Raw genomic sequence first — 26,984 nt, 5'->3', positions numbered from 1 at the left:
TTTTTTGATCCTGCGGAGTTTGATATTTGCATTCATATTCAGTATAATTTTATTAATCAATATGTTTCGTAGTCCTAGCCTTACCCTATATGGCGGCCATGGTATGTCTTGACGTCACGTTGCTGATATTTCCTTGGCTTCATTTTTGTGACTTTAAGCTTACACCATCTATTTTAACCTCCATAAATGTAAAAATATTTTAATCCCTACAGGAGTGCCATTGCTCGTTTTCAAATCGCTGAGTTTGAAATTCAACGACTGTGTTGAAAATTCATTCAGTTTTCATAACATATGAAAATTCAAATCGAAATTCAATGTTCAGGTTTCCAGGGGCACATGTTTAGGTGGAGAACTTATAAGGTACTTCTCCCGCTTTCCTAGCGTGCCTTCGGGGTGTAGAGGTTCTGCACGCTGGGCCGGTATTCCAGAGGTCCATGGTTCGATTCCCGGCGAAGGCCGGCATCTCTCTTGCTTCCAAAAAATATCCTAATGTCTCTACAGTGGCGCCCGAACTAAAAGGGATGTGGATGATGACTCTACACACCCAGTATTTGGCGATTGGGTCCCCTTAAAAACCCCAGTCGCCCTTTAAAAGGGGGAGCATATAAGCTATTTCTTCTACCTTCTTGACGTGCCTTAGTGGTGTAGTGGTTCTGCAAGCTGGGCCGGTATTCCAGAGGTCCGTGGTTCGATTCTCGACGAAGGCGATTGATGATTTTTCATCTTCCCGGCTTTAAAAAAATCCTAATGTCTCTACAGACTGAGTTATTCAAAATTTGATTGCCCTGGATACCATTTGTTTTACACTGTGAGAGAAACCTACACGCATTGATGCAGCTTCTTCATTATTTCATTACTTTAAAAGTAATACGGGATAATATTTCGTGGAAACAATTTTAAAAGTTATTCAGGCATTCAAAGGCATTCAGGTTAATTTTTCTCCGCCAAATCCCATTTCGAGACCCATTCAGGCTAACGGCCTTTTGGGCTAAATATAAATATAACATATAAATATTCTAAAGTCATTATAAATCTACAACTATTTTAATGAACAAATGAATGAATTATTATTATTGTATTACAAAGGAATTACAAGCAGTCGTTTCGAGTTATATGTCAACTCTTGCCAAACTTTCAAATGCCAAACTTTCAAAAGAGCCTCTGAGAATCTTTCTTCTCTTACATACAATGTACTGAAATGTTTTCCCTATTCTCCTACTTTTACTAAACAATCCTTTCTTCGCTTAAGTAACAATTCGTTTTACTTAAGCATTATTCTTTACACAAGAACTTCTTCTCTTTCATTTAAAATTATCATTAGAATGGCAGCAGTGTCCGTAATTAAAGAGTGTATTGGCATCAAAGACTTTAATGATCAACGTAGGTTTCTTTGTGATGATATTTTTCTGGCATTAAATTACCCATGTTTTCTGGAGGGTAAAATAGTAAAAGGGTAACTTAAATTTAAGGTTACAATTTTGGAAATAAATACTTAAGAATTTCCTTGCAATCTATGCAACAGAAAAATATATAAATATAAAAAGAAATGGAAGGCTGTCTGTTACATTTGCTTCAAATGTAACTCTCATTGCTGGGTTTACGTAGGACTTAGCTCCTAAGAATTTCAAATGTTGTGTACACAAATGACCAATTTTTTTATTTGACACGCACTACTGAAGGATCTTTACATTAGGATCTTATAAAGGTGTATCCAAATTTGATACTTTATTATTCACAGCAGCAGTTGAAGCACCTTCAGTTTATTTGAAAACTAACAATTTCAGTCAAATTTTATTTTCTTCATATGATTTTTATAATATCGCTAGTTGCTTTCTTTCTTTTTACAGCTAAAGATTCTTAATTCTGTAAATATTGCTGCAATTTTTCTCCTTGTCTCTTGCGCTGTATTCTTACGGCATTTTATTTTTCGGTATTTTGCATTTATTTTTATTGAAACAAAATCAGTATTATCTATAGTGTCAACCGCTCGCTGTCGACGCCACAGAATAGTGTTATAATTCTGACGTCATCGAAATATTGTGTAGTTTTCCCTAATTACTGTGGCTCAATCACAATTACAATTTTCAAAATATTTTCTTATTTGCTTTACAGTGGTCTTCTTTAACTATTAAATGAGTCATAAACGAAAACTATAGCTTTTGTGGTTATTGAGATATCAGCGTTCTATTAAGACATGTTTTGCGTTTTAAAATGTTTTCTCCCTGAGACTGTTACTGAGAAATGTAGTCCTACGTTAAAGATTAAAAACAATATTGCAGAAATTTTAATGTGATGCATGCTGTTTTATATATGAAAGATTATTCTGTAATTCAATAATTTGAAAAATTCAAAATTAAATCCCATTTTTGGCTGAAACTTCTATCTAAAAATTAGTATTTACTGTTTATATTTCATTGTGCTTTTGTGGCAAATATTAAAGCTTGGAAAAACTTCCTCTATTGAGTAATAAGTTTGAAAATGAACAAGATTTCGTCTTTAACTTCCCATTGCATCATTTTTTGAAGTATTTTCAGTGCTAAGATTATCAGGATTATTGCTTTAACAGAGATGGAGGGAGGAAATGCTTTGAAAGATGCTGTAATACAGTGCAAAAATTTTCATCCAAGAAATCTGCTCAAAAAAATTATATAAAACATACCTTTAGCAGATTGAAACTGGTAACTCCAAACAAAAGAAGAAAAATCTTTCATGCAAATGGCACTTATGATAATAATGGATTTCTTCAATTATGCAATGTTAGATAGAAAAATATACTTCTAATTAAGGCGGTAGATCAACAGACTCGCCTTTGCTTCCTAATTTAAACTTAATAAAGTAAGTAAATTTTGAAGGATAGAAAGTAAGTTTTTAATTTTTGAACCGTGCAGCTGCTGTTGAACATTTGAGAAAAAAGACATATAGAAGATGATTAAAGGGGAACATGCAACCACGTACAGATAGATATAAGTAAAAAGTATGAAGGCTACGTTTCTGTTATTTAAAGAAAATTTATTGCTTTGTTATTAGAATTTATAGAAAAAGGGATCTGAAAATGTGTCTTCAAATTATTATTCAGTGTAGTACACAATACGTGACTTTTTTAGGATTTTAAAACCTCTAAATCATATTAGTTTATAATTAACAACAACATGTCCCTTGGTATAGCATATCTGAACCCTGTAAAAACTGTCTAATAGAGCCATACGTAAGTACATACTGTTTGCATGCGTATGGGTTCGTAATAGATTGAATGCACAAGTCTGATAAAAAGTTTAAAAAATATATTCTTATCACAATAAATAAATCAAAATGCTAAAGTTTTCCTCAGAGAATACAATATCACAATATCATACAGTAGTTATATAGTAGTTATATTTTAAACTACTAAAACGTTAAATAGAACGCAATCCTAAGCGCAGAGAAAGCTAATCCGATCTCACCGCAAATTCGCTACCAACAATAACAATAACTAAGTAAACAACTGAACTGAGATGTTTCTCTCCGTCATTTTAAAGCGTTTTAAAAGGGCACGAGAATGTTCTGGTAATTTCCGTTTTCTCGAGATTTTTAGAAAGTAAAAGAGTAGGATCACGGTCACAGCTAACACAGTAGTCATTATTCCATTTAAATATAAACTACGAGATTACTTTTTATTAAAATCGCGTGCTCCTGTGTTTTTACTTTTTCGACTTAGCTTTCTCTTAAAACTCGTCACTTGCTGCATTGCGCGGAGATATAAACCAATTTTAATTACAATTCTACTAAAAATAGCTCACTAAATACAAAATCTGTAACAATATGTAACTACCTAAGATTCTTAAGTAACTATTTCAAATATTGCATTGCATTACATAGAGCATATATCTCTGTCCTCCTGGGCACATATAGGACATTATAAATCAAGAATTGGAACGATCAGAAATTAATCAAAGATCTCTTCTTATAGCAATTATACAGGCTTGGAATTATCCGGTCCGATCTCAAAGCCTTAGTAGTCCTATCACCGGCTGTAAAACTCACACCTAAACTTGTCCTCAGAAGATGATCCCATTATGAGCATCTTAACTCAGGGCAGAGTACCTACTGCCGAATACTACTTCGTGAGTGTGATGCTACGATGTATTGTCAAGAAACTGTCCGTGTACCCCATGCTCGAACCTCCGCCCCCGCAGCTTGGTGGTGGACCCGTTAGAGGAAATTTGCCGCCCTTTATCAAACTAAAATAAATCCTCGAGAAGTTCGGAGCAAGTAAAGAAATATTGGAAAAAAATTGAAAATAAAATTTTGTAAAATTTATCTCCCCAATAACCAGAGAGATCGAAAGCAGTGATTTAAATGCAACTCTTTTCAATTTAAAAATAGCTCAAAATTGTAGAAAAGCTAAAGTTCAAATAAAACTTTAGCTTTTCTACAATTTTGATTTAGCTTTTCTACAATTTTGATTTAGCTTTTCTACAATTTTGATTTAGCTTTTCTACAATTTTGATTTAGCTTTTCTACAATTTTGAGCTATTTTCTGTTTAAAATAAAAAAAAAGAGCATTTTGTGATGATTTAGCTTTCTAATCAATATCTATGTTATTGAAAAAGTTGAAAAAAGTAACTGTGTTCTAATATATTGCTTTCTGTACGCATTGGCGCATTTTATTTTATTGAAGTAGGTAAATAACTTTCCAAAATTTTTCTTTTACTATGATTGCAAACGTTATAAGTATTTTGTCCCTCCTTATCGTGTGCTTTCTGGGAGTAAATTAGAAAGAACGCCCGGATAGAAATCGAGAGGTCAGAATTTCAAATCTATTGTTTTAAGTCTCCTGTTCCGAAATAAAATACTTAATATTCTTTAGAACTTTTTAAAGTTCCTATCAGTGTAAGTATGCATCAATAAATGTCAATATAATACTGCAACTTTAAACGCTATATTGTGCTAACTTGACTTATGAACTACATTCATTCCCTTCTAGATTTGTATGACAAAAACCAATGTTTCTTTTGATTTTATGCGAAATCAGTTACTTCTTTCCCAGACTTGGAATTTTGGGAAAAACATAAGAACAGCATTCTTTTATTGCTAGTTTTATTTATAAAATCTTAGCTGTCATTCGCGTAATCTTAGGGCTTGTTCGTTGCATGAAAACAGTGATGATAAATTAAAAAGAAAAAGAAAAAAAAAAAAAAAAAAAGAGAGCATAATTAGTGAATGGTCTCTTTTTTTTTGTTTTGTTATCAATCGCTCCTTTTAATATCTTTGAAGAGGCAGATTTTAACATTATATCCAACGATGGTTGAAAATGTCGCTTGTTTTAACACCTTTCTAAACTGGTTAATAACATTATTCATTCAAGATGTTTGCCGCTTTAGAAACAACGGCTTAATTTAAATGAGTTACGTTTACCAATTCTTCTAATTCGCTTCAGTGCGCTATTTTATTTATGAAATTATGCTATTTTATATATGAATTTTACATGCTATTTTGTATATGAAAGACATTTTTTTACGTCACGTCAATTTTCATTTCCCTCTGAAGACATTTGCTTTTTCTCCTCATACTTTTCTTTTTCCTGCTCTTTTTTGTAGAGCTTCGGTGGTCAGCTCACCGTTGTATACATCTACAAAATCTTCTTCATTTGCTTAACTTTAAAAGGCATGGATTTTCCTGAAGAAACAGCAATACTTACAGTATTAATTTCATGAGAAATGATTTTCAAGTAAATCATTTCTCATGACACAGACAGGCAGTCGCTTTTCTCAGACTGATTTTAGGATTCGCCCAGAAATATATTTCTGTGTTTGATTTTTAAGATACAGATAGCGAAAAACGTTTAACTAGTTCCACAAATTCTTTCAAGAAATAAATAAGGTGTGTATTTTGTTGTGAAACTGGTGAAATATTTTGTTCATCTATTGGAAAGAAAGCATATTAATAACTTTGCAACAGTCAATGTCCCCAAGATAATTTCCAATATAGTAAAAAGGGGGGAGATACGAAAAATGTTCACACTCTCGTAATTACTTCGCACCCAGAAACAATTCTAAAATGTAAATGTACTCGTAGCTGGAAAATTTTGCATTTTGAGCTATTCTTAAGTTCAGGTAGCACTATATATCTTTCATATCAGCTGCCGGCCATCCAAAATGCAGCACCATAAACGAAGCATCCAAACACCATGAAATTTTTTATCATGTGTATACTGCGATGGAATATATAAATGATTAGGATTTCAGGGGAGCATGGGCGACTGCAGCGCTCCTTACGATCCATATATAGAATGAGGAATGACTGTCGTTTTGCATAACGTAAATTGTTCTCTTCTGAGATTTTTTTGGGGGGTGTGCAACTTCAGTTTGCTTCGTAGAAAAACATGAGCATCATTCGAGCACGACTTTGAGTTCGACCGACTCAGAATCGTTGCATACAGAGATTATGGATTATCCAAGAAAAAAAATTACCCAAGAAATAAAGCTATTTAATAAAAATTTAAATTGAGTCTGTTGTCATTTTGTCTAAATAACAATTCAGCGGATCATTATGCTATTATATTATTAGTATTACTACTGACATGTTATATTTTGAAATGTATACTGTTGCGTGCGTACGGGTTCATAATGGATTGAATGCACACAGAACCGGTGATAGCTTGATATAACTCATTTTTACAAAAGAAACACTTGGAACTTTCCACGAAAGTCCTCGTACAGTTCTTCTCTGTATAACAGAGCACAAGTAATAATTACCACTTCAAATTACTAAGCATGTTAAACACAACGCAATGCAAAGCGTATTTAGAGAGCGAAGCTCGCACGGAGATCTCTCAATACTCTGAAGTTGAAAACTGAGAACTAATGCTTTCTCCAGGGTTATAAAATTTTCCTTTGGCAGCTGAGATGCTTTCAATATCTTACTTTTCTCAAAATTATTGGAAGACATATACGATCAAAATTACATAAAAGGGCCGGCTATGGTTACAGTTTCATTTAGGGATCAATTACCGTTACTCAATTGCAGCACCAATTATAATTACACAGGGACCGTATCCAAATGTCGCCAAATGGTCACCAAGTTTGGTGATTTCTGGTGATTTCTCGCCAAATTTGGCGAAAAACAATTAGTCCTCAAAACCATTGCAAGCTTGGCGATCTCTCTTCATACACTTGCCCTGTAACTTTATCTTTTGGCAAAGCTTCGCTTTCTTGAGATTTTTCATGTTAAATTATGCAATATTCGTAACTATATATTTTATTTTCAAACAATGTTTCATTATGATTTTTGAAATGCAGAGATATTAAGTATTTACATCTGTCTTTTGAATGAAAAGATCTTTGAGATATTAAATACTTATTTCTATCTTTTGAAAAAAAAAAGATATTTAATTCCTTTACTTCGTGATGCATTAATCTTGCTTTAGTATATAGTTACTATATAGTTTTCTTAATGCAAACCAATAATTTGCTTTTTTTAATTTACTACCTAAAAAGTCTAATAAAAGAATATTCTTGAGACTTCCGAATTTTTAATATATCTTTAGGTTCTTAGAAAAAACTTTTAATTAAAATGCAATTTGTTTTTCTTTTAAGAACTTTCTCAACTTTTCCTAGAAATTTCAAACCTTTTTTATATTGTTTCTAAGAAATTCTCATAATTCTGGATAAATCAATACACATTTTTGCCTGAAAATTAATATACTCTTAAGAAGCGATATTCTAAAAAAAATTTAATTAAGTAAATAATTCAGTTTCTGAAACCACTACAATTTCTCGCTTTAAATTTATACTTTAATTTGCCCTGAAGGTTATCTTTAACCTAACTTGTTTTCACTTATTTAGAAATTTCACAGCCAGCGTAAATTTTATTAGCTAAATTCTTTTTACTATGACTCCTGATAAACACGCCTGAAGGTTCTTATAATACCTACCAGAGCGTGAAATGTAATATAAATTAATTCATTTTCTCCCACTCTAATATCTAGTATATGCATTATATCTAGTATATGTTTATGTTACTACTTTTCTATAAAACTTCAGGAGAAGATTAATCATTCAAAACGTTGTGTTCAAGAATTGCTGATAAATAAGCTTGCGGCTAACATACATTTCTTTGATTACTGACATTAAGAAAAGAGAATCCACAAAATTCATTACGTAATGCTTACACATGAAAGCTAGAAAAGAGGTAATTCATGAATATAAAATGTCTCTGGAATTTAAATAAAAAGCTGAGTTATGTAAAATATAATTCATACTGTATTTCGTCGTACTCAAGTAAATTAATGAATTTTACTGAGAAATTTTCTTATATTTGAAATGAATGTCTATTTAAATATTAATGTATAAGTAATATTAAATAATAAATATATTTGCAGATGAAATAATTTGTGAGATTACGAACATGTTAATAAAGTTGTGAATATTTAAGTTTAGATTAGCTTGAGAAAGGTTTCGTAAGCAGGAGTCTTGGAAACGCCTGTCTATGAATTCTGACTATCGAAATGATCTCGTTTAGAATGGTATACGAATTTCTAACTGGGAAACGTATCCAGGCTCTTGCGGTTTTAGCGGGATTTGCTGATCATTAAACTACATAAACCATGAAAGGAATACATTCAGTTTCTTAAAATGTGCGTTTAGTTAGAAACTCAAAATGAATAATTAAAATCCTCTAATTCGATTTACTTATTTTACGTCAAATAACTTCTTTTTGAAATCAAAACTTTTACTTTGCGGTTATGCTACGTGCGCGAAAATACTATCTTTGACTCCGCTATATTGTTTTTGCTATGTTTGCTTTGGGGCAATATTTTTGTGATATGAATTTCTAGTTTCTAATTTTTAATTATTGGCTTTGGAAGGTTAAAATGCATATCCCAATTTAAACTCAGAGTTATAGAAATCACCGGAAATGAATTTTAAAAATGAATCTTGTTTCTAATGTATCTTGCTTTACAAAATCTAGCTTTAAATAAAATCTTCCTTATAAAAAAATTAAAATTAGGCAATTTTTCCTCCAGCCCTTTTTTTTTTCATTTTGCATCGACCATTTTATTGAATAGGAAATGTTTTATACCTTTTGAGTTCTAGTCTTGGCAGTTATGAACACTTATCAATTATCAAATTATAGTTTGATTTATTAATTAGATACTTCAGTTTTTGATCTATATACATACGTTCATACACACATAAATAATCATAAATATGGCATTCCCTTTCGTATTTTTATGATATTACTTCTTTTCTCATTTTTCTTTAGTAAATTTATAATTCGTATTTTTCGTATTTATAAATTGTTTCTTTCCTGAACTACTTAAATAATTTTTTTACCGAGTACTGTACATTTCATTTTATTAAATTATGAAATTTTGAGAAATATTATTGCTCATTGTTAAATTATTTAATTTTAATTGTTGACGAATTTACCAGACTTAGACTGGTTTTATTTTATTAAGTTGCTTCATTTACTATTTATTATATATATATAAAATTTTTAAAAAATGTAAAAACAGAAATATTAACTTTAATTGTTCAATTGTATTTTAACTATGTATTCTAATTATAGTTTTGTGTCTTGTAATAAATTGTAAGTAACTACTTGTAATAAATTGCTCTAAACTGTCTCATTTCAAAAATGTATATGTGTCATATGAAGTTTATGTTACGCTTATGACGCAGATACATGCTACTTCAACCAATAGTAATTTCAAATTTACAACTGAGACTTAAAACTGAATAAATAAATCTTAGGGAATATTAATCATTAGGTGTCAAGGTTTCATCTTGGAAGAGCTGCCATGGCTTTCTTTGTTGTTTTGCTTTGTTTTTTCTTTGTTTGTTTGAAAACTGATAGTCTTTCTTTTGTAGGTATCTTGCTCACTTCAAGTACGTTGAAAAGCATTTGAGAACAGGCGAACTTATTTCCTCTTTTTATACACATTTGCGGGAAAATGTTTGTCAAGATAAATAAAGAATTATTATCCCAGAAATGATTGCTACGTTACCTCTATGCACCAAGCTCCGCCAGTTCGAATTGTCTATACATATAGAGTATTTACTTTTTCATATCATCTTTTGAATGATTACTGCGGTTGAACAGCAAAAGAACATGTACCACCTGTTTAAATTATTCACGGAGAATGTATGTGACATCTTTGAAATCTGAGCATTTTAATTTAGCTATTAAAAGGTGTCAGAGTACTTTAATTTGAAGAAATGAACGCGTAATATTATCGGAGACTCCGTAGCTTTTCTGTAGTATAAACATAATTCCGGCTTTTTACAATCGCAGTTCATGTTGGCCTGTTTTAACCCGATTATGTAAAATCTCCAAAACGCAAAGGGGATATTCAACAAAATGCTGATTAAGTAAAGAAGCGTAACAATGCAGAGACATTAGGAATTTTTTGGAAGCAGGAATGATGAAAAATGAGCAACGCCTTCGCGGGAATCGAACCACGTACCTACGGAATTTGTGGCCAGGGTGCAGACCACCACACTACGAAGGTATGCGAAGGAGGCGGGAGAAATACTTTATATACTCTTCCTTTTAAAGAGAGACTGGGATTTTTTTAGGGGACCCAATCGCCAAATCCTGGATGTGGAGGATCATCATCCACCACCCTTTTAGTCCGGGGCCTCTGTTGAGACATTAGGTATTTTTTGGAAGCAGGAGTGATGAAAAACGAGCAACGCTTTTGCAGAGAATCAAACTACGGACCTCTGGAATACGCGCCTGGCATGCAGACCACCACACTACGAAAACAGGAGAAATACCTTGATCAGAAATTCGTTCATTGATCAGAAATAGATCCCTTCAGGTTTAAACTCTCCTATTTGCCAATTATCTTCTACAGTGACCTCTCAGTTCTCAGTTAACAATTTAATTTATAGGCAACGGTATTGTAAAATAATTCAAGCTATCCAAAACGATGCCACGGTTATTCTGTGACAGGTGTAATACCCCACAGCTTCTAGGAATATCATGAATGCTGAAGAAGAGGTATCTGTCTTGAGAGATATTGCTTAGAAATTTGTTGACTAATGCTCACTTGTCTGACCTATATTCAGTCCAAGCCCACGAAATTCCTCGTGGAAAGGAGCGCTCAAGATACACCTGTCGTTGGCAACAGACAGCCTTGTGCCCTTACAGGTGACAACGCGAATCAGCCCATTTCCGCGCCCAATTTTAATGGAAAGCATCCGGGAGGAACCAGTCCGAGGGTCTCCCATCACTCTTTCACTAACCTCTCGAGAGAACTTTCGGTTCGCCGTGTATTTAGAGCGCCCCCATACCGCACGAACACTATACATTTACAAACATTCATACATTCTCTGGGCCCTTCTGCACGGCAGTCAGCGACGCTAACCACCACACCTTTTGGACGGCACTTAAAAAGTGACTTTACTAGCCTATAAACATACTATTTATGTATATTAATTATCCTCCATACGTCTCTCTGTCTGTTTATATACCTAGCCTACAAACATTAATCCGAAACACTTTGATCAAAATATACTGCAAGGGAATCAATAAATATATATAGATAATGAAGAATTACTTAGCAAAACTTCATTTGTTGTCCACTATATCTTGCTTTTAGTAAGCTTCCAAAAGAAAATAATGAATTTCATTTGCTGTTAATGAAAGCAATCAACGTACGAAGATTATGAAGGTAATAATGACATCGGTGACCAAAGAAGATGAAAGGGAAAGAATGTAATTTTCGCCTCTTAGACAACAGAATACTAATTAATTTTACGGAACTTAGACTAAAGCATAGAATGTATGATTTCTAATGACCTAAAGTAATAATAAACAACATTTATGGGAATGAAAGAACTTTAACAGAAAACAAAACGAAAACGCATATCTTTACTATATACAGTGAGGCAGCGGATGACACGAGATATTTTGGAAACATGGCATTCTTTTGGAATCATAACCGGGCTTGTAATAAAGATTTATAAAAAAGAACTTGATATGCTAGGGGTTTCTAAACTTCGTTAATCTCGTAAGCATTACCATGCTTATATGCTTTCCGCATATACTTGAAGCACATAATTAACTGCATTTTAAGTGAACTATGTTGTAATATTGTATAGTAGCAAAGAAACGCCGTAGCAATGGTACATTACCAATTATACATTTTTTAATTATTAATATATTGCTTTTACAGTCGTTCAGAGAAAATTTTGCACTCAGTAAATTATAATATAGGACTGAATAGTATTTCGTTTACTTGCAATATTGCTTTCTAATGTAAGAATTTTTCTAGTAATTGTGTAGAGACATTAGATTATTTGGAAGCAAGAGACATGAAAAATGAGCAATGCCCTCGCCGGGACTTGAACCACGGACTTCTCGAATACGCGCCGAGTGTACTGAACACTACACCACGAAGGCATGCTAAGACGGCGGAAGAAGTACGTTATTATTGTAAATGTTTTAAATTAATAATTTTAAAGTAATTGTAGATTTTCTTACACAGCATAAATAGAAAACCAAACTGATATAAAATATATTGCACAAAACTTATTTTTTATTAGTATGAAATGAATTTCATTAAGTTAACTATCTCTAGAAAAAAAAATAAATTCGAAGCGTTTTTACTGAACGCATCAGGCCTAATTATCTGTTATTATTTGATAAGATAAAATTATTTCTGCAAATAATTTTTATTTGTTACTTTTTAAAATTTGCTTTAATGTAACATGGAACTCAGAAGATAAAAAATCTATTTAAATTACGACCACACCGCTCAATACAAAAATGAAACAATCGTACAAAACTTCAGAAATCGAATAGACTAGACCATCAAAGTACTTTCTATGAAATTTTGTCAGAGAAATGTTTTTTTCTTTAAAGCGTCTGTATTCTAAATTGATTTCGTTGTAAAAGAAATAATATTTCCCACAAATTCTTAATGCATTTTATTATTCTATCTCCACTTCTGCTGAGAATATCGACATATTATCAGACGTTACGTTCTTAATATATGCTAAAATTAAAATCTTGTTTATGTCTATGATATATTTTCCCTCATTAATTCAATTATCTGCAAAAGCTTTTTTTGTTTCTTTCTCCCTACAAATAATATTCTAATGTTCATTTGCTGCAAAATAAAGCTATAATAATCAATTGGTTGGCTAATAATAGTTTGAAAGCAACCAAAAAAATTCTGAAAGATTTCGGTTTTTTATTTTATTCCGCACAGTGTTGCCACTGCTCTCTTTGAAATTGCAGAGTATTTTAATTAAAAATGCATTAAAATTTTACAAATCTGAAACATAATTTCGAAGTTTAAAGTTCAGGCTTCCAGGTGTCTAATCTCGGGTGGAATACTAAGTTATTAAAATTTTGATGATTCTAGGTACCGCTGTTTTTTCACAGTGCGAGAAACATACGTACATTCATGAACGTTCTCCAATATGTAATTTCTTTAAATATAATACAGGGATTATATTTAAAGCGATAATATGCAGTGGCAGCAATTTGACTTCACTACTCTATAAACATACTATTTATGTATATTAATTATCCTAGCCTACAAATTCGATGCAAAATGACGTTTTCAGAATAATATCCCTTCTGGGCTAATGCCTCTTTCGGCTAATTAGTATTTTTAATCAAAAGTATTTCATTTTTGTTTAATTTTTTGTTGAACATCTATTTTAAATTTAGAATACTATCTGTCTGAACTATACGCTTTTATTTTTTTTAAATAACAATTTACATGAATGTTCACACTGCAGGACAAGGTTATCAAGATCTCTCTTTTGGATTTCTTTTATGCAATTAATTTAAAGTAATATCTGTACGCTATAATTTACTGCTTATATTTAGTAAGCCTATTCGATATGCGTAAGACGTATGTTAAAAGAAACGGAAAAAACAATTGTATCTCTTATAAATAGTGAGACATATAAAACATAGTAGTTACATAAAAATAGATTAAACAATTGGAAACAATTGAGACATGGCATAGCTTTCGTGGCTGAAAGCAGATTTTCTTACAAACTCGGGTGGCAGTCAACATGTTAAGTTGATAGAAATTAATAGTAACTATTGAGCAGTAATTTGATAAAGCATCGGAGGCTATCTGTTTAAGGAAACGTTCGTGTAGGACGTTCTAAGAGAAACGAGTTTGTATTTACATTATGCAAGAAAACTAGAAACATTCCATGCAGCCACTCCGCTTTCTGGAATTTGAACACAGATAGAACCACCGATGTTCTGAAGATTTATGATTCATTTTCTGCTAATCTTTTATAGAAAATAGGAAATTTGAGAAGAAAACATCCAAGTAGATACTTCGATTAGTGTCGCTTATTTCAATCACTATCGAGCATCACTAGTACCACAGCGTGAATGAAATCACTGTTCCCTAGCAATTCACCCCTAATTCGAGTATCTGATTAGGGGTGAATTGCTAGGGAATTCGAGTTTTTTGTGTTAACTTTATTTATTAAATATCATGTTCTTCGCACTTTAAAATTTAGTTTAGCACATACAAAATTTAGTTCATACGGCAAAATAATTTTAAAGTGAGCATATCTTTAGAATTCCCGATACACTGTCTCGCTTTCTGGAGATAAAATTGCTTTTTCCCTACAGCGTTGCTGAACACTGGTAGTTCGGTCCGAGGTTCGAATCCCGCGAACGGGCTGGCTGCATGGGCGTTTTCGTGGTTTTCCCCATGTGTAACGTGTATACGAGCCAGTTTCCCTTAGAAAGTCCTCCACGAAGGCACTCCTCCTCTTAGGCAGATAGCCCGCGAGGCTTTGCCATAATCACACACACACCCTACAGCGTTGCCATTGCTCGCTTTTAAATCGTTGAGTTTGTTAAAAAAAGAATTCATTAAAGTTTTATAAAATATGAAATACATAATAAAAAATTCCAAATTCCAGATTTGGGCTTCCAGATGCTCATATTCTGATGAAAACGTATGTTGTTCAAAATTTTAGGGCTCTACGTATCGTTGATTTATCACAATGCGAGAAACATATACACATTTATGCAGATTCTTCATTATTTTCTTTAAGTGTAATAGAGGACGATAATATTTGGTGGCGACAATTTGAAAAGTGAACCAACATTTATAGTGAATCAACGCAAAATGGCAAAACGAAATTAACAGCCCTTCTGGCCTAACGCTTTTTGGGCTAATAAAACTTTTAAAAGATTAAAAATATTTCTATTTTTAGTTTGACGAGTAGTCTACCTCAGCTTTCGTAAGTATGACTGTCGTAAATAATTCATTTATTTAGGATTAAAATATTTAAAAAACGTAGATAAATATTTTCTGAAGTTTTAGTATGAAACACACTTCGAAATTTCCGATACTAAAATTTAAATATTAATTTCATTGCCTGAAAATCTTTACTTAACTTGCTCTGAGCGGTTATTCTAATGAATTACATTAAATGAGCCACTCTAACTGCTATTAGCTTTACGAGAAATGTAGATTTTACAGCTGAAAGTTTAAATCAAAGCCAAATTTATTAAATTGTAAATTTACTAAACCTATTTGGAGCATATATCTGTAGAATCTTAAAGATAAAAAATTTGCAATTCTACGAGTAGTATAGCTAGCCTTTCACACCTTCCATGTTTATGGATAAAATTTCCCAATTAAACTACAACTTAGTGAATTTTGCACATGTAGAGAATGATAATGCGGTTACAAAATGACGAACTAGTTGCGACTACTTTATATTCTATACTTATATTTCTGGGAAAAAATAACGAACAAAATTCATGTTTAATATTATACTTTTTATAATTTTGTTCTTTTTCTTATCTGAACTAAAGTAGAGAATTAGATTTCTTTATAAATCTTAATATTTTTATCACGTCCTTAGGATACATGGATAAAACTATCAATTTCATAACGTTCCAGTTAATTACTGCATAATAAATCTCATGCTGACTGATATTAAGGAGAGAAAACGTTATTGTTTTGACTATGCGACGGGATAGAAGTCTAGAAAATGTTTGTAGCCAAAGTATACTTTTTATGCTCTGTCATATACGATAGGATATTCTATTTATTTTCACATGGCTAAACAGCAATAGGAATATTACAATTAGACAAATGAACAGTCGAATCCATCGCCTGAGTAACCAAGAGTACATACTATTCCGAATAAATATTTCTCATTATTTAAAAGCAATTTTTAATATTATATTTGCATACTTATTTATTTTTGATTAATTACACATTTCACACTACAAAAGAAAAACTATAATTCTGAAATTCAGATATTTCATTTAATTAAATATAAATAAACAAATTCAATTAATATATTTAAATATTATACATTTCCCGAAAGAAACAATAAATAAACTCGTTGATATATCACAATGAAACATTCTGTATTTTATACATATTTTCAGTTACCAGTAAGAGATCACAAGTATTAATTGAATTTTTTTTATTGGAATTAATATTATTTTTTTCAAAAGTCTTATATTTTATATTAAAATTATTTTATATTTAAACATATAGTACACATAAACAGCAATTTGTGGTGCAACAGAAATCTTTTAATTTAGCTTCTTTGATGATATCTAATTGCTTTTGTATTTACTAACACACTGAATACCTGCGATACCTGCGATTCATTTATAAAATGTGCAGATTGTTGATTTACATTCGGAACCAAACGATTTATGCCCATACATGAATTTATGCAAAAGTATTGATAAATCAAAATGAAATTTTTTTCAGGTATCTTTGCGATACGATAAAAATATTGTATCGTAATACTATCGATATTGTAACGAAGATGTTTTCAATAACTTTCTCCTTGAGTGTTTGGCAGATAAAATTCCGTATGAGGTACATTATTTGCATATTCCAAACAAGTTACAATATCATTTCAAATTTATGCCATTTTTCAGATATGAGTAGTGAACAATAATTGCTTTTAGTATAATTTAAAAATTTCAACTCTTATAAATTAGCATAATCACCGTTAGAAATAAAACACTTTATCTTTAATAGTGTCTTTTTAATCCGATAGAAATCAGTCAGAAAAATGTACAAAATATAAATGCACAAAATTAAGAGTAGATTAAATTAAATTCACGTAATAAATTTCAGGTTCTTTCCTTCCAAAAAAAAAAAAAATATATATTTGAGATTCAAAATCTGTGTACGCTTCACAGCTTTTTAGTCTTCAAGAACGATTATTTTTCACTGTGTATAAATGTTCTAATTTCCCTAAATACAAAGCAACCACAGTCAGTTTTTGCCAAAAACATTGTTATTAGAATTAAAAATTGCTTTTAACAAAACTTGGTAGTCGTTACATCCTTTTATCCATCTTGCTTTGAATGCTATCCCCAGCTTTTAATTTTTGCAGCGCCTAGGCGCTTGTAAAATTAAAAATCATTTGGGACCATAAGTTATAGCATAATTCCTAAAAGGCATGTTTGAGTATAATCTGTTTATGCATATCTAAATCTTAACAGGAAAGTGTATGGGCCTCCAAAAGAAAATATTTGTTCAAAATACGATTGTTAGTAATATTGCCGGAAACATTTTTTTAATTCATTTTGGATTGCTTCTAATGCAGAAAATTATCTTTTAAAAAGATTTCGTTAACTTTAATCAAGAAACACAAAGACAAAAATAATGGAAAAAAATGGATACAAATATTACTTTAAAAAGAAGAGCATTGGCGTTCAAAATAAAGAACTTAGCATTCAGGCGATTTTCTAGAATGGTACTGAACGAAAAAAATAAATAATGCTTCCAGAATATGCGAAACTCAGCGTTTTCGTGAGAGTGTTATCCACTGCCACAGAGTCTCATAAGTTGCCTATTTCCAGCATTAAGTTACGCTGTGAGATAAGTATGACTCTTGCATGAAACAATTGCACACATTGCACATGAAAGGAAACTTATTGGTCTCATAACTATTGCATGGTATACTTTTTATTTATATTACCAACCTATGAAGCTATAATTTCCTTAACATTTGTCCATTAGTTCAGGATATAATTGATCAAATGTAAATATTACCTTTAAACATCAGTATTTTGTAATTGTTTATAAGCAGATCATAACTGAAATGTTTTTCCTTCAAATATTAGAAAATGAGCATAAGGGGAAAATGCATATATTTCAAGGGGAATTGATGGATGGTTTAAAAATCATTAATTAAGGATAATTATTATTAATTAAGACTGTTTAGATATATTACTTCTCTTAGATTTATTTCTATTGTAAATTTTTAAATGAGTTAATAATGGAGTAAAGATAATGATATATATGTATATATACTATATAACAGAGGAAAAAATATATTTTGGGGCTATCGAAAAGATATGTTGTTATACTACTTTAAATCGGGATACTATTATCACCATACTTTATTATTATTATCAAATGGTATTACAATAATTAAATTAAAAATTTTAAATGTTACTATTACCGCATATGTTTCATTTTCATTAATCACATATAAATGTTAGTGATTTGCTTTCAGAGTAATGTTTCTCAGTTTAAAAGGTTCATTAAAAATGTTTGTAGGACATTTCTGTTTGATATATGTAAACATTAATTAATCGTCTTCGAAATAACTCCGTTGAAACGCGTACACTTGCACATGTGTTATGACATTTTTGAAAGCATTGGAGGACACCTTGTTTGGTATGCGACTAGATAAGACATCGAGTGGGCCCACTAGCGGCCGAGCGGCAAAAATAGCTGGACATTGATAGTTCCAACCCGAGTTCAATTAGAGGCGAACGGGCTGGATGCATGTTCATTTTAATGGTTTTTCCCATGTGTAACGTATATAAGAGCCTGTTTCCTTCAGAAGGACCTCTAAGAAGGCAGCCCTCCTCTTAGGCACATAGCCATAGTGCTCTTTCTAATAATCAACTTAAACCGAATCTTTAGACATCTAGTGTTTTTTGAATAGTTTGAATTATCTGGAAACATCTATTCCGTAGAATTATTTTGATGGGAAAAACATCAAATGGTAAAATTTGACGAATGAAGGCGCAATTATTGTATTATCGAGATATGATTTTGATCAATAGAAACTAAACTCCTTTATTCAAATCGAACATTTTCCCAGAAGATCAAAAGATGCGTCTCCGCTTGTACTGTGACATAAACTATGCAGTTCCAATTGATGTCACTTCATAGCGTTTACAAACCATGCACTACCGTTTTCTGAAACTAAAATTTAATTAATATATATTTTGGGTACGTTATATAAAGATTCAAAAAACATTTTATTTAGAATAAAGCATAAATAATACTGTTATTTATATGCAATATATATCACTTAGAATGGTCAACTGCATATTCAAAAAGCTACTCATAGTTGAACTCACCCGTTCTTGGCGAAATTAGTCCAGTACGTCATTACAGCTCTTGCTAAAGAATATTCAGATCTGGTGTAATTAGCGCTAAAATGTGATAAACTGGAGACGAGAGGAGCTCCAAAAATGTAATTCATTTCCTCTCCCGAGACACAACCCATTCTTGGAGAATAGTCACTCTCTTCTGTTTGGTGATCAAAGACATAGAAAAATGTTTTTGATGTGTGAGCCATTGAATGGTAATTTCCGGCTTTGAGCATAGGTGCGACCGTTAGGACATCGGAGAGTGCATCGACGGTGGTCTCAAATATATTTAGTGGATGTTGTTCTGGATGCAGCCAGTCTGTATACTCATTAAGGATGGTTAGATATATCTCCTGAAGATGAAATGTGAACACATTGCGAACTAATGTTCTAAAAATTCGATCCCTTCGAACTGAGTCGATGCCGAACTTTTCCTCATGTGCTGAGAATCTGAAGTAAGATTCCACACGCGTCACACCAAACAACAAGTCATACTGCCCGTAAAGATCCTTGTAGTTTTTCATTAAGACGGCAGGTTCATTAGGGATGACAATGCCATCGATGGTAGGACCAAAAGCTGTCAGGTAATCGGGAACATCCAGCTGAACTCTCATGATATCCGTTATGGAACGCTGCCTAATGCAATCCACAAGAGCCGTGTTGTCACGGGTTGGACAATCCAAAACTGATGCCAAGTATCTTGTGTGAGTTGCTGCATCGCGAGCCAGTGCCCATGGACTGAATGCTGAACCACTCTGCATGATGGCTCTTTGGAATAGGCCTAAATTTAAAGAAAGTAAAAAAAAAAAAAAAAAAAAAAAAAAACAGCAAATAATCATTCAATTTTAATTCATTGTAGGAGCAGTTAAACGCAATTACTTTACACAATTTAAAAAAATAATTTTCTGAGTTACTAGGCTTTATTTCGATAGGTATATAAATAACAAGCCAGTACAAGAGAATTGGCATAAAATGTAACTGAAATATATTCATACAATTAAAAGTTATTTTCGAATCGTAATTTCATACATTTTTAGGCTTTATTAATGTAACACTGATTATATATTGTTGTATTGTATATTGTTGTAGAATATATATTGCTGTAGTATATATATTGTTGTAGATTATATATTGTTGTAGAATTTAAATTTTGTATAGTAAGTACTTTATAGCTTAATAGCTTTGATCTTAATAGATCAAACCAGAAAGAAAATTTTCACCAAAGACAAATAATTCACAAGATTTATCGGATAATTGGTTTTAGTTCAAATATAGCGTATTAGATTAGAAGCGCTCAAATTTAAGCTATCTGTAGCTTAAAGCATTCGGCAATTTATCTTTTATAAGTAGGGAATTTTTTTAATTCTTTGAATGATTGTTTTTCTTATTTTCTGTTTAGTAAACAATACTCATATTTCATTAAAAAAAATTAATGAAATAAAGTTTGTATCCTGACTTTACACTAGGGAAAGGTTTAATTAAATTAAAAAAAATAGTGTTAATGTTTGGAAGTTATTATTATCTGTATTTTAAAGTTGTCCGCACTGTTTGTGTATTAACTTTGTGGAATATTTCATAATATATAAAATAATGAAAGGTAAATGATAAAAGTTTAAAATTTACCAGTTTTGAGAACTTATCTTTATAAAAAATTTTAATTAATTAATGTTGTTAGAAATTAGAGTTCTATCTTAGAACTTAGAAACCTTAGCAAATACAAATTTAGATTGAATTGTTTTTTTAATTTCATAAAAATGAATTTTTGAAAAATCAAAAACTTGAAGAAAAAATTTATTTTATTGAGAAAGCACATAAATTCAAACTTATTATAAGAACTAGAACGATCGCATTGATGTTTGGATGCACTAATTTCATAATACACAAATATGATTTCTTAATTTTCAGTTTATATTTAATTCTTAAAAAAGGTCCTTTTATTATTGTGCCAAACTGACTATGATTTTTACTGAAACATAGTGAGAAATCGCAGTTTTGTTTCCCTAGTATTCGTACAATTTTTTTAACTGTGTTTTAGATCATTTTGTGTAACAGAAAATATCCACCAGGAACTCTACTTAGTTTTTCTTATCATATTTAAATTTCGTAATTTTTATGCAGTTTAACATGTTTGAGGTATCAATAGACTAATCGAAATCCCAAAGTGGTAGCTTTGGATTTTGGAAGAAATTTTTATAATTTACGCCAGATGCCCAGGCGATATGATGGTTCAGTGACTCTGGCTAAAATATTGAATGGCCCGGGTTCGAAGTTATGTGTGTTTCAAAGCGTATAATATCTGTAAAGCAAGGAAACACTTAAAATACGTTGTGAGACGAAATTCCCTCGAGACGTTGGTGGAAGATCAAGAATGGTGGCAAACCCTGAGACTGTCCCTCTGGGTGTTCTTCCCTGGAATCTCAACAATTCGCTTGGGGTGAACGCATAGCATGGCTCTAAGATAAATAATATATACCAACGGGAATAAATAAATGCTGGCCTAGCCTCAACATATACTTGTATGAATAAGTTGAGTTACCATCCTAATCGTTACTGTGGTTAGTGCTTCTAGCTGTTGTATCGTTGAGCTCGGGCTCGAATCTGGAAAGGCATGAGTTCGAGAGTGTCCATTCGAATTCTGGAGAAGTGTCTATGCAGCAACAATACACGTTAATCGGGAGTGGCTGCTGGTACGGAAAGAGCGATGAGACATCTTGTGATCCACGCCAAGTGTGTTCTCCACCAAAATTGGGGCGGACCTTAATGCGGCAGGACTAAACTCCGCCCAAAATTTGATGAAGTTAGTGCGGCAGTTTTTATCCCTTGACAACACGTTACTCATCTGTAAGACCATGTTGCTCCCTATTATTACTTATGTCTGTCCCGTCTCGGTTTTTGTATGTAAAACCACGTTTAAGAGACTGCAAATTAATCAAAATATTACACTACGTCAAACTGTTCGTGCTCGCGGGTTCTACCGAAATTCAACTATACACAAACAGCTTGGCATAAAACCTATTACTGTATTTATTTCAAAAATTTCTAAAAAAATATTTAACAGAATTCTTAGACGTTTAGACTGATTATTGAATTCATTTGTCGTGCTTTTATTTTATTTTACTTGTATGGTTTCATAACACGTTATTCCTGTTTGCGTTAGCATTTGTATTTTATTATTTGGAACAAAGCCTGTAGTTTTCTGTGTTCTGGTGCTTTACTTGCTTTCAGCCAATACTTAAGCTTCCGCCAGCCAATCATTAAACCTTTAATCACGTGCACCATTTAACCCATCTCATCGCTAGCACTTTTCTCTCTATGCTTTTAATGCAAGCTTCGACATCGACAGACCTGCTTCATTTCGTATATCCTTTATTACGAACATTTTGCCATCGTGTTTTCACCTTACAAGGAACTGCAACAAGGGCTATTCTGCTTATTATACGTTATCATAGTATTTATATTTTATGTTTTCATGCTACGTTTATCACATATCGTGTTAGCCTGGGATAGGGCTCCGGAACACGAGTTTCGTGGCCTCTGACATTCTGACAGTACCATTCTGACAATAATTTGCAAGTATCAGAAAATTCTTGTTTACATTTATCAAAATGATATTTCAGAGTTGCAGCTAATAAATATGGACTTGGTTTTAGTCCAAATAAAACTCTACTAAAGTTCATTTCTTGATATGAATTAGAACCGATATCATCAGTCCAGAAGAATCTAGTAAATTTTCTGTCACTAGTATCGATCAAAATTTGTAGATACGCTTGCTTTATATCCGCTGTGAAGGCTATTGTATTTTGTAGAAACTTTAAAATCACTTCAAATAGATTTGGATACAAGTTTAGTCCTTTAAATAAACAGTCATTAATTGAAAGTTGTCCTCCTTCATGAGAAGAACCATCAAACACAATTCGAAGTCGACTAGTAGATTTGTCCTCGCGAATGACCGCGTGGTGGGGTAAGTAGAATGACTGCTCAGAATATGACACTTCAGTATCTGACGACGAATTCTCAATGATACCTTCCTTACGATAATCATCAATTACCTTTTTGTAATCCTCATAAAAAGCTGTATCATTTCTAAATCTCCTAACCAGACCATCGAAACGTTTCCGAGCCACTTCTCTATTATTTGCTAATTTCTCCTGCATACCTGGTTTCCACGGCAACTTTACACAATACCTTCCATCTACGAACCCAACAGAATTATTAAATTCATCAAGTATCTCCTGCTCCACTAAAGTCAAACACTCCGCTTCCTTGTTTTCAATACCTAAACTTTCTAGTTCCCAGAAACGCCTGAGTTCAGCTGATACAGTGCTTTGATCACCTAAAACTAAGTTTACAGCAGCCGTTTTACTCATATCACCACAATTTCCCTGCAAGGACCATCCAAGTTCTGTGTTTACAGCTACCAAAGACCTATTTAACCTTTCAAAACCTTTTGTCAAATTCCAATAAAAATCTATACCTATTAACAAGGAAATTTCATTATCACCTGACGCTTGATTAAAACCCACGTTAAAGTTAATCCCTTGGCTTCCATTTCAGCTCTTGTACTCTCATTTGGCAAATTAATCGCCGCCCTCGAAATTTCATCTGTTTCCAACGCCTGTATTACGACTTCTTTTCCATCTAAAATATTTCGCAATGTCACTTCAACTCTGCGACATGTTTGCAACCTAGGATCCTTTGCTCCAAATGAATAAATCTTTAATGTTTCTGACCCTAGACATTTTAATCCCAACTTCATAGATACATTTCTTTTAATAAAACTCTTCTCACTACCGTTATCAAACATTGCAATAACTATACCTGACGATTTACGACCAGCAATTTCTGTCCTAACACACTGCAATAAAATCACATTCCTATCATTTACAACTGAATTCGAAATAGTAGGCTGAATTTCCATTTCCTTTGGTTTTTCTTCTTCCGGTTTTGTATTAGATTTACACTTGCTAGAATTTTCAAATTTAAAACAAATAGCTTTGGCGTGTCTACCAAAGCAGAATGAACACTGTTTAGCATTACATTTTTTCACAAAACAGTTTGTGTTACAACATAACAGACATCTCCTTTCCTTAATTAATTTATCCCTTTTTTGCTGTACAGTCATGTTTTCACATTTAGTCTTACAGTGACAAACAAACTTCGGAAGTTTTCGCCATAAATTCTGTTACTGACGCGTGTTGATTATTGCGACTCGGAGGGAAGTTTCGTTTCTGATTTCGAAAATTGTTTTGTTTATGTTGGTTAGAATGAAAATTATTATATGAAGATACATTATTAGAATTAATACGGAATGCCTTTTCTCTTGCACTAATAGCATTGTGTAAAAACTTCATCAATTCCTGTAAATCATGACAATTATTTATATTTTGCTTCGAAAATTCAAGAGTCAATTCTCCTGGCAGATTTTTTAGTATTATGTTAGTCAGTATTGTTGTGTATGTTTGACATTTAATTCCTCTAAACATCTAATATGAGTTTGGGCTTCAAAATAAAGGTTACGAAGGGCCTGAATGTTAGAAGCATTTTTACAGGTGCCAGATTTAATAAATTTGACAAGTGAGCATTTATTAAAATGTCTCTTTGGCCAAATGTTTCAGAAATTAATTTAACAGCCTGTTTATAATTCTCTGGAGTAATTGAGAATCCTTTAATGCTAGCTAAGGCTTTACCACCTAATAACGACTTTAAATAGCAAAATTTATCAACCTCAGTTAAATTAGAATTATTATGTACAGAATTCTCAAACTGATTCCAAAAATCTAAATATTCTGAAGACTCACCATTGAATCGAGGAAGCGAAAGTTTAGGAAGTTTAGTTCTGTTTTCTAAATGCAAAGTTTTATTTCCTACGTGAACATTTTCTGGATTTACTGTTTGTTCACCTGACTGATATGGAACTTTTCTAATTGATTTAATTTTGTTTTGCAACTTTAACTGGTATTATGTTTTCGTTATATTCATCTACTGTGTTAATTTCATCCTTAATTTCTTGTTTTTCTTTCAACAATTCATAAATGTCACTATTTAGTATGTTAATAATTTCAATTTTACTGTTCAACTGTTCTAAATATGAATCACATACATCTATGTCAATATCTGATTCATTCAAATATTTGTTTAATTTTTCTACTAACTTTAAAGATTGTTCACGATGTGTGTCACGCTTAGTTCGAAGCTTTAACAATTTAGCCATTTTCACAATTTCTAGCAACAAATTTTACCCCTCAAATACTTTAATAATAAATTCTAATTCTAGAATTCTAAGCAAACAAACTGTAATTTTCAACAACAAATCACACTTCAAAGCATTAACAACAAATTCTAATTCTAAGAAAGCACAACATTTTCTTACTTGCAAATATTCAGTAAATGCGAAACCTAAAGTTGTAAATTTTTACCAAACAAGATCAACAACATCAAACAACTTTACTTCAACAATTACAAAATATTCTATTCAAACAAATTTTCAACAAAACTATTTACTCACCCCACCATTACGATAATTCCCGGCGACAGCACCACATGTTACGAAGCGAACAACGATACGAATGCGTAGTTCGAAAGGCGAGTAATAACTTGACGATTGTTCGAACGCTAATTTTGTTTCAACGAGTTTGCATCAGTGGTAAATTTGACAAAAATACATGACGATATCTTTCATTTATATTTAATGAAAGCACCAAAATATATCACAGTAATACAGATACATCGCAACGGCGAACTACAGTTACATAATGTAAAAACACAGAAAAATTCTTTTGGCGCAACAGCGCCCTCTATACCATGAAAAATTCTAACAATTACGAACATTTTGCCATCGTGTTTTCACCTTACAAGGAACTGCAACAAGGACTATTCTGCTTATTATACGTTATCATATTATTTATATGTTATGTTTTTATGCTACGTTTATCACATATCTTGTTAGCCTGGGATAGGGCTCCGGAACCCGAGTTTCGTGGCCTGCAACCACCTAACATGCTGCACCTGCTTAAGGTTCATAACTGATGTCTCCCGCCCTTCTTACTCTTGTACTTGCACAATTGAGTTAAAAAAATAATACTGTCCTTCTAATCTTATACGTATGCATTGAGACGACGCCTCTGAACTAAATGTGTTTGAAAATTGTCTGAAAGAAGAGGATAAACAAATTATAACACCTCATATAAGATTATACACATTTTACATAGTAAAATTCTTTTGCAAATAGAAAAAGAAATATTTTTCGATTGTATTTACGAGCATTCAAATGTAGAAATTTAACAAATTTAAACTACTACCATTAATTTGCAAACAAAAAATACGTGATGGAAGAGTGTTCTATTATATGCTTTAATAAACTAACTGAAAAATTTGAAATTTTGGAAAACTCTGCTAAAAAGCTTTTAAATTTTTATTGAAATTGTACATATTTCCTTGTTTGTTACATTTTATTTAAGTAAACTTTAAATTGAAATTACATTAGGCTTCAAAATGTGCATACAAACACAAAATATCCTAGATAGAAAAGAAATATTATTAAAAAGGCCTTTGCATTTAGATATTTTCCATTCACAAAGATTGTAATAGTAGTTTCTTTATAACAAGAAAGTAGATAGTTTTAAATTTCC

At 31.9% G+C, this 26,984-nt stretch overlaps 1 protein-coding gene across 1 annotated transcript in view; it reads right to left on the bottom strand.

The window, feature by feature from the left end:
• LOC118183166 (neuroligin-4, X-linked-like) overlaps positions 1-26,984 on the bottom strand; it is a 727,522-nt gene that overhangs the window by 106,589 nt on the left and 593,949 nt on the right. Inside the window, exon 4 of the mRNA XM_085813108.1 lies at positions 19,345-20,137. Coding sequence (XP_085669234.1) covers positions 19,345-20,137 — 793 coding nt within the window. The remainder of the gene's footprint in view (positions 1-19,344; positions 20,138-26,984) is intronic.

The sequence above is a fragment of the Stegodyphus dumicola genome, chromosome 3 (genome assembly GCF_044657685.1).
Source record: "Stegodyphus dumicola isolate Sdum_Otavi_A_Nest chromosome 3, ASM4465768v1".
Taxonomy (NCBI): Eukaryota; Metazoa; Arthropoda; class Arachnida; order Araneae; family Eresidae; genus Stegodyphus; species Stegodyphus dumicola.
Note: the sequence above shows the minus strand (reverse complement) of the source record. Positions and strands in the feature narration are given on the sequence as shown.